The sequence below is a fragment of the Penaeus japonicus genome, unplaced genomic scaffold (genome assembly GCF_977035675.1).
Source record: "Penaeus japonicus unplaced genomic scaffold, GWHDUDI00000001_assembly GWHDUDI00000032, whole genome shotgun sequence".
Lineage (NCBI taxonomy): Eukaryota > Metazoa > Arthropoda > Malacostraca > Decapoda > Penaeidae > Penaeus > Penaeus japonicus.
In genome coordinates, this window is record NW_028234434.1 from 9,803,145 (window position 1) to 9,813,144 (window position 10,000).

General features: G+C 36.3%; 2 protein-coding genes across 8 annotated transcripts in view; one reads left to right on the forward strand and one right to left on the reverse strand.

The window, feature by feature from the left end:
• Positions 1-8,928, reverse strand: part of NSD (Nuclear receptor binding SET domain protein) — a 31,017-nt gene extending 22,089 nt beyond the window's left edge. For 2 of the 7 annotated variants that reach the window (XM_086556316.1, XM_086556312.1), the window contains exons 1-5: positions 8,792-8,928; positions 6,809-6,932; positions 4,303-4,393; positions 819-2,674; positions 524-661 (exon numbers count right to left, since the gene is read on the reverse strand). In XM_086556316.1, the coding sequence (XP_086412442.1) occupies positions 524-661; positions 819-2,674; positions 4,303-4,387 (2,079 nt within the window). In that variant the 5' untranslated portion in view covers positions 4,388-4,393; positions 6,809-6,932; positions 8,792-8,928. The remainder of the gene's footprint in view (positions 1-523; positions 662-818; positions 2,675-4,302; positions 4,394-6,808; positions 6,933-8,791) is intronic. The other 5 variants (XM_086556317.1, XM_086556313.1, XM_086556318.1 and 2 more) reach the window with 3 other exon arrangements.
• The window catches only part of LOC122264353 (uncharacterized), a 362,270-nt gene that overhangs the window by 59,162 nt on the left and 293,108 nt on the right, over positions 1-10,000 (forward strand). The window lies entirely within an intron of this gene.

The window sequence follows — 10,000 nt, forward strand, 5'->3', positions numbered from 1 at the left end:
GCTAATAATCACAGTATGGTACAGTTCAAGTTATAATAACTTGGAATATAAGAAAATAAAATTTCTAAGGTAATTTGTATCAAAAAGTATTACAATTTGAAAAACAAATCATGTAAAGGTTTCCCATTATGGGATGTATACACTGGATAGTAAGTTTTCAATTGTAACGCTGATATCTGTGCTATAAATTGAAACAGATTAGTTACATATGAATATAACAATTACCAAACTACAAAAAAAAAAAAAAATTGCATCTAGAAATAAATCAAGCAACATAATTCCTCTATTCATATGCAAAACACCTATCTAAAAATCATAAAAACATGAATATACCTAAATGCATACTGGATGTATATACTGTACATCTATACCCAAAATCTAAAGTAACAACCTCACACATTCTTTCAATCAAACACACAAACAAACAAACACATGCATATGCCTGTACTCTTACTCATATATATGCAAACACACACACTCTCACATTCCTGCATACACAAACAGAATTAGATTTAAAACTCACATAGTCAAGAGTGGAGCTGAGCAATGCCTCAGACTGGCGAAGCTGTTCTCTCGACTGCTTTTGACGTTTCTCTTCATCTGACACATCCATTATCTGGGGTTTTCGCACAGTTCTTCCCGATTTTGTTGTTGATGCAAGCTGAAAATTAATGTTACTAATGATAATGCTTATATCTTACTTGTCTATGTAATATTCAATAAAGTCAACTCCCCCCATTCTAAAAGGGTATCATAATATAAGGTCTTACAAATTTCAGTGTTTATATATAATACATCTGTATGTAAATGTATCATACCTCTCCAACAACTTTGTCTTCTACAGACAGTGTGATTGGTGAAGGGGATTTCAAGACCATTTTAGTAGTCCCCCATAATTCATCCTGAGAGTCTTGAGAATCTGTACATGATGTGGTAGATTCATTTGCTAGCGGTATCTCCATAGCATGGCTTCTCCGCAGTCTCTTCCTAAATGTATTCTCTGTATCACTGGCCTGAAGCACACTCTTCTTCTTGGTAACATCTGACTGCCTCCTTGACAAGCGTTCTAATCTTTCTGATGTCCTTACCCGCTCCTCCTGCATGACGGAATTTTCTGACCGTTTACGGAGGCTCAAACGTTTGCGTCTCTCAATGCGGGTGGAATCTACCGAGCCTTCACTATTTCTGTCTTTGGAATCTGATGTGTCTTGGGTGTCTCCTGCACTTTGCACTTCTTTATAGTGCATGGAAATTGAGTTATCAGAAAACTGATGATCAGGAATGCTAGATTTTATTTCATCTTCAAGATCCCTGCTGCTGCCCTGCATCGAATTTCCTCGAGACTCCCTAAAATTATAGTTATTACTACATCCTTTAATAATATCATTTTCTCTCTCCTGTATACCATCAACTATATTTTGTACTAACTCACTTCCATCTTTGGCTTCAGATAATTTTTGTACTTTGCTTGCATCATCTACTTCTTCTTGGTCCCCTTCTTCTGACTTCACATGCCAACTCTGAATCTCACTATCAACTGCTTCATCTAACCTTAGTCTAATTCTTGCTTCTTCCTTTGAAGAAACTTTGCTTTTCTGGTCTGGGCTTGAGTTCTTGGAGTTTGAACCTTTATTTTTCTTTGGGCTATTTGATGTAATCTTTCTAAGTTCATTAAAATTCAAGGTACCAAAGAAAAACCCATCTTCAGTTTTTCTCTTCCTTGCTCTACCATATCGGCTCATTGCGGCTGTCATGAAATCTTCCTTGAATGCTTGTTTCAACTCCAGGTCTGAGACAAGGCTACCTTCTCCACTTTCATGACGTACCTTTGGTTTATTTCTCAAAGCCTTTGCTTCTCCATTACTTGACAACCCATCACTTGGTTCGTCAGTCATGGGGAAGCTAGCACCTTTCTTGCGCTTGCTATATTTAGAATCCACTTTGTGGTGCATTTTAGCGTTTTCAATTGCTTCATGAGAAGCAACTTCATTTGATATATTTTCTACCTCTGAAGATAATTCTTGAGATGTGTGTGGTTCTTCTGTTCTTTGATATGAAGTGGTTAAATTCCCATACTCATCAAAACAGAGAACTGGCTGAGGTCCAGGAACTGATTTGCTTTTCAGATTTGGTTTTACAGATCTGAGTTTACGTTCCCTCTCTTTGTGCTGACTGTCTTCCAGTTGGTCTTCACCTTCACTCCACTCAGTTCCACTTTCAGATGAAGAGTTCACAGAAGGCTCATTATCATCACTTCCACATGGCCAGTGGTCAGCCCCTTCACCCTCCTCTTGTTCATTCTCACTATCCCACTGATGTGTTTCTTGCTGAGCTAGTTGTCCCCGTGAGCCAAGCCAATCTTCATGTGCATTCTTGGCTCTTAATTCCTGATTTTCATGAATCCAATCACCTTCTAGCATGGTATCCTCATCACTCTCCTTGTCTGGATCAACAGGAACTTCCCAGCGCTCCTGGCTTGTCTCCCCATCTTGATCTGGATCTGTTTGGTCATCTTCATCTTCCGTCAGAACATTATTTGGCATCTCTGTTCCCTGAGACATACTATCAAAGTGCCTCTCAACTTCAGTTGGTATGTACAAGTTACTGTAGTCTATGGCTGGCAATGGCGAGGCATCCTCTATCGAGGCTTCACAATTTGTGTTTTCTTTATATCCTGTAAATAAAATAATCCATGAAACAAGGCTTTACAAAAGAGGGGTAATGCCTTTGGCAGGTGAGAGATGGAAAGTTTTCTAAATATAAACATTTAGTGAACAAAGAAGCAAAATCATCCAGTCATTAAAAATACATTAATCTTAAAAATTTGAGCAAAACCCTGGGGACAAATTGGGAACCCTCATTCTCAATCATTTCCAGAAAACTAGACCAAAAAAGGACTTAAACCATTGCGTATGGGTGTCATGACATACACGACAGCACTGATTAGGCATAAAAGACGAGTGTCAATAGGTACACGACATGACAGCAGGATCTGCTTGCAGTTGAAGCGCGCACACAGTCATGAAGTATTATGGCTGTAACAGCACTACCTACAGAGATACAGGATTCCAAAGTCAGCCTAAACCCACATTTTATGATGGATTTTTGGAAAATATTGTTTGGGCTAGTCTGCACTAGCCAGAGGGCAGAGAAAACACTTTCTCCGTCCCTCTAATTTTTAGCATGTACCGCTAGTGTCGTAGACTGCTTGCCCTGACAACCAGTTAGGTCGTTAGGTGCCCCATCCGCAATGGGTTAATTTTGGAATAATATAAATTACAAATCAATCTTATCTGATATCCAAAAAAGGCCTAAATGAACAATCAGAGCTTTTAAAGTTGCAGCATATTATGTGCAATCATTTTCCCCAGTAAGACAGCAAAGTAACTCATGATGCAAAAAAATTGAAAAATAATCATATTACCTGCTAACTTTACACCTCTATGTAACCTAAATGCAATCCTACAATATCTATATCATTTCAAGTTCTGAATAATTTGATTCTTATCTTTTTTAAATGAAAACATACATTTTACTTGAATTTTTGTGTTCTGCTATACTGAGTCACTAAGCCTTTATGGAAATATCATCCAGTTTCTTTAACTTTACTGCATACTTCTTTGTTTCTGGGTACAAGCATATGCATCTTTCAAAATATTCCTTACTATTCATAAAAAAATTAACATTTTGAGAATACCAAATAATATTCAATGTATATCATTACAAGAAAACAAGGTGTAAGGATATATCTAGTTTCCAGAAGCTATATATATCAATACATAAAAACATATATATATATCCATGCATGCATATTTGTGGTCTCATAACTATCATCATTTTCTTTATACTTATTCTAATATATCAACTGAAGTATATCTAGCTATTTCATTACAGAATCAGATACTTCAACAACCAATAATGATGCATTAACTCCAACCAAAGTAACATCATTTTAAACATCTACTCTTGGAAAAGGAGGGAAAAAATAATTATGGCAAAACAAAAAGAGACTGCTTCCTTACTCTATTCTAAAGCATGTGGTCATTTATTTAAATACGCACTCTGTACAAACAAGTTCAAAGCACCAGATTTGACATTTAAAAAAAAAGAGAAAAAAAAGCTTACCCATTTTTGTTCACCATTTTCCATTTTCAAACACAAAGCATATAAAAAAGTCATTCCACTCAAATCTACAACACAACCAAAGACAAGAAACAATACCACTACAAGCAGTAACAAAATCAGAAAAAAGAGGCATAAATAACAGTGAGAGGTAAAATTGGGATTAACAGCCTCACTGACCATCTGGGACATCCTCGGTGGTGGTGGGTGAGTAGTATCCCCCGACCCCATTGGGTGGGTCGGGGGAGGCCTCACAGTACTCCATCACTGACTGTTGGGGACAATTAATTTTCCTCATAAACCAAGAACGATCTTTTGATTTCATATATACTTAAAAAAAGGTAAATACATCCATCACAGTAATGAAAACAGCTCCTATTGTACAACTCCTGGACATTCGCCTATTTTGGCAACTCAAAAACTGTAAAACTGTGGGTAATCTCATTCTGTATACTAAAATCTACATCCACTTTTCTAGCTCCATAGTCAAAAGTTATCAATTCATCATCCTAGCCAGAATTAAGCAATCCAAACTTATATTATCAATTTGTAAGTTAATATACATCACCAATTCATCTTTCAAAATACCAAGTTCAACCACAATTATAAGATTCCTCACATGAAATATACAACAAATAAAAAGATGAAGAATGAAATAACAGGAAGTAATGAACAGGAGTAGTAGCTACACCACCATACAAAAAAATTCTTCCTTGAATATTAATATGGTATATATATACATATACACTTTAACAATAATACCAATCTGCATTTTCAAATCCTTTGTAGAAGTCAGTGGCAAAGATGAAAAGGAAGAACCAATGTCAAAGTCCAATCAATAAATAATCAAGTGGTCCTCTACCAATAAATCTATAGCTATGCCCTCAGATGCAATGATGTTCCCCTAGGCATCCTTGTGGGAAGCCTATGTTTAAATCTGCTAATGTGTTTGGTGCTGGGTCTCACTTGGGCAACTTGATGCCTTATGCCATTGTAAGGACTCTTAGTGTTAATTTTTCAATTGTTTTCTCCTTTTGAGATGTACCAATTACTTTTTAGATTCATTGTGAACTTGAGGACCTCATAATCAAGGAATTAACAATCCATACTTGGCAATAAACAAACTGAGTATTGCTAAAGAACCACATTTGTACAACTTGCACAAGTTGTATTTTCCTTCCTAAAATAAGAGCAGGCTCCACACAAAACCATTTCAAAACTCTGCAACCTCCAATGAGTTACTGATGTTATCTATCCTAATACAATGTAGCCAAGATAACAAAAGACAATCTTTTAACTAAACTCTTTCCTCTTCTATTTAACATGGTGTGGCCTTGAACACTGACCAGGGCTTAACAAAAAGAAAAAATCTTTTCCAATGCTCCTAAAACATTCAAAACATGCAAGTACGAAATGAGTTTTAATATTACACAGGTAAAATATAACAATTCATCAAAGAACTGCAGAATTTCCACTTGTTATAAACTCTAGAAATACTTCCAGATCATATTTTTAACCATAGCTGTGGAAGAGGTCTCACCAAGTTTTTATTTTTTGTGCCTGTTAGAATAAAATTTTCACAGAAATGTGCCTATGAAAATTTATCAATACACATCATCTAAGAATTAAAACTCTTTCTGAGCATGACATGAAACAAACTTTAGTAAAGTAGAGGATATGTTACTACTGAAAATGTGATACCTTATACAATCAATGTAAAAATGGAAAAGGGACCTGAAAAATGATCAGTTCTTAAAAAAGTGCCTACAGAATGTCCTTGGTTTCAGATGTGCCTGCATCTTAGCAAAGTTTGCTGAGTCAGTGTCAGAAGCAATAACTGGGTTACAGGCATCAGTAAAATGTAAAGACTCCAATATCAAATAAATGTCAATTGTAATATGTAAAAACTCCCCATTTCACAGATAGTATTTCAATAATTTTTTCCTCTTCAGGATATATCTTAATTGATACTGAAGAACTGGTTTCAAGTTCTTTGAACATTTCAAGTTTCATGCTGGCAGTGATGAAAAATCTTGTAGGATGTGTACATACATGTGGGACATACATAACTAGTGTAATAACAAATTCAAGGTGCAGTAGGAGTCAGATTTTGAGTGTAAAATAATTGAAGTAACTACAAAAATACTTTCTTAGCTCTGAGCAGAAATATCAGTCATGATAAAAATAACTTGCTATCCATAACCACAATTTTTCAAACCTTATCTTTTGTAGTTGATTTATTGTCCCAAACTATGTTTTATAAGTTATGCTAGGTAGCTTGTAACAATATTCACAATCAAGATTTTGCTGTTTACAACAATGCCTGATCACAGCTGCCATACTATCACTTCAGGGAGACTTGAGTGCCTGGAGGCAATCATGCCCCAAAACAAACATTAAATGATAACTAACAACTTCATAGCTGAAACAAGTTTAGTCATGTAACAGGACCCAGGTGAAGCTAGCCTCTGAAAATCTCCCAGAACTGACCTGAATATATAACAGCCTTTTAGGATTTACCTGATTTCATATTGTAATCCTTGAAATAAATTAAGATAAATCAGCTAAAACCATGTCTTTAACACACACAACACAAACAACTAGTCCCTTAGCAGGTTGAAATACTCTCCAAAGAAAACTATCTTTGTACACTATGCAAAGTGTTCCACTACTATACTTTAGTTACCTTTCAATATCCACCAGACCTGGGGATCTGAGTCACTGCTTGAACTCGTATCAGCGGAATCTGCATCCGGTTCAACAGATTATCGATAATTAAGGTCATTTAGTAGCGTATCTTCTTTCTCCTCCTGGGAATAATCAAACCTTTCTTACTAAGGCACTCTGATACCTTCAATTAAAACATTGATATCATAAGAATTCCTATCTACCCACATGCTCACATTTGGGAAAATAAATAACGGCATGAATAAGGCAATGAGAAAACATTTCACAGTCTGTCATGAAAAACTGCCATGACAATATAAAATGGATGAGTGAAAAGGAAAATGATGATTAAAATATGAATATATCTTAACACAAAACTATACAAAATATACAAGGAAGAAAGGCTTAAAGACTGACTGTGTGAAGGACACAATTTATGATTGGGAAGCACGTAAAAGACAAGAGTACTAAATGTTAATTAAACTCTGGAATTCTATAAGAACCAAAGCTACAAATCACATATATATACTATCAATGCTATACTACAAATTATGATTCCATAGACTTGTGATCTGCAATGTACGTACAGCCTTTGCTGTATTCACCCTGGTCCTTACAAAGGACCACTCTATATAGCTAATCAATAATTAAAATCCCAAAAAATATTCAGTCAACATTTACAGCAAGTTTCAAGACCAAACTTTTTCCTGACAAATATAATGGCTGTCTTCTATCCAAACCTGCTTGAAACTTAGTGCCCTATGATGGAATGCCTACAATCTAAAGTTTGTCCCAAGCAGCAAGTGACTGCCACAACCACCACATTATGCACAATGGCAAAGACCAATAAACCTCAACCATGTATATTCTGCAAAGCAGCAGCTTCCATTCATTCCTGGTTTTGACAAAATAATTACCAGGGGGATGTAGAAGCTCCATTTGCCTAAGATATACATGGAAGAGGTTTGGTGGCCTTTCCCAAAGCCTTGACAGGCGCAGAGAACACAATGATTATAGTGAGAGAGTGGCATACGTAAAAAGGATATTCTACACTTTTATAAAAAAAAAAAAAATCCATCTTGTGGGAGGTACTTAGTTATGCTGCATAAAGTACATACAAATTTAGCTTAAGCTTGATGTGCAATTACCAAATATATTAACGCTACACAATGCCCGAAACAAAACAAGACAAACCTACTACATAGTAAAAAATTTGAATGAACGACGCCTTTCACTCATCAAAACACCTTTTCTAGATTCCTCCCAAATTAAAACTTGCAACCTCCGTATCTGTCACGGAAGTCGTGCCAATACGGCCCCTCCCCTCACTCCACAGCAGGAATTTCTCTAGCCAACGAGACGAAGGCTGAAGAACAGAAGACGCAGACACACAAATGATTCCCAACTTCTTCCGCAGCATTTTCACAAAATACCCACACACACAAATGGCTTCAAATCTATGATGCCCAACAAAGCCACACTAAAATAACTGGAAAAAAAAACACACTAATTCTTATATCATAAATAGTTCACGAAATTCAAAAACTATGGAAAAAAAAGCTTCGCCACGGTAATCTACGAAAAATATATCAAAGAATAACAAATAAACAAAACAAAAACGACCGATAATATCCATGGATAAGTAAATAAATAACGTTATTTCCCCGTCAACCACCTACATATCCCGGGTGCAAAAGAGGGAGATGCTAAGAGAGGGACGCGAGAGGAGAAGAAGGGAGGCGAGAGAACGAGAGAGAAAGCCGAGAGAAAAGAAGAGAGAGAAGCCGCCATTGCGATTTCCGAGTAAAATAAAGGCTCGAGCTCGGTCCGGGTCGGTCTCCCTTCCCATCCCCTTCCCCCTTCTCCATCGCTTATTTCTCCCTTTCTACTTTTCTATCCTCCCTTCTTACTCGCCAGTCAGATCTACGGCACCTAAGACATATCTCCCTCCCAGTACATGCCTCTACTCTATGTTACGAACGCCATTTATCGGCCGACATACCCGATTTTAAAGGTAGTATTTACGTCGTCCTTCGCTCCGGGTTGACAGCCATTGGTGTTCGGAGGCGCGGGAAGCCAACTCGAATCTGATTGGCTGAGATGAATCTGAGGTCCAAGCTGATTGGCTGAAGGGAATCCAAAGTCGAAGCTGATTGGCCGAGATGAATCGGATTTGAAATGGAAGAACAAGTGAGTGTTGAGATGCGCCGTGGTCGCCTCGAGGGATTCATTTTTGTTATTCTTTCGTTTTTATGGCGATTATTATTATTATCGAGTATAGTAAATCAATGCTCCAAGGGAAAATGGTTTGTTTGGCGGAATTTGATTTTTGTTTTGAATATTTCAGATGGGTATTTTGCTTCATTGCTATTCGAGGGAACAACTTTTGTTATTATTTCGTTTTTCTTATTGCTTTATTGCTGGATAGGCTTATGTGCTATACAAAATGCAACTATTGTATGCCAAAACATGTAATACCTGTGTATATTATTTTCAGGTGGAGCCTTCGCTTATTCATGTTTTATTCATTTACCTTCCGGTTTATTATCATCTCCTTGTGTTACTTTGCCTTGTACAAATCTTCTCTTTTTATCTATCATTCATTCTGCATTGATGATACTTGTTAAAAAGTAATGTCACATATTTGCACTGCTCTATATGATGTATATTATAATTCCATATCATAAAACATGCATTACAAACGCAACATAACGTAATTTTTCAGTTTCTGTAGTTTGGGATAAGTGTTTCCTCACATATTTCTTTTCACATATTAGTATTATCACTGATCAATGAAGAACAGTATATGATGTCAATTTCTATTTATTTTGTACAGGTGATTACTATTTTCTGTTTCTATGATTATTGCCTTAGCAACGTGTTTCTTGGGTATACTAAAACATTTCAGACGAGGCGAGCAAATCGATATTGGTATAACAAACAGAGATTAATGCACCTTAAACACATACGCAAACATATTTCCACACTAACTTATACACACACACACATATGTGAAAATACACACACACACACACACACACACACACACACACACACACACACACACACACACACACACACACACACACACACACACACACACACACACACACATATATATATATATATATATATATATATATATATATATATATATATATGTATATATACACACACACACACACACACACACACACACATATATATATAA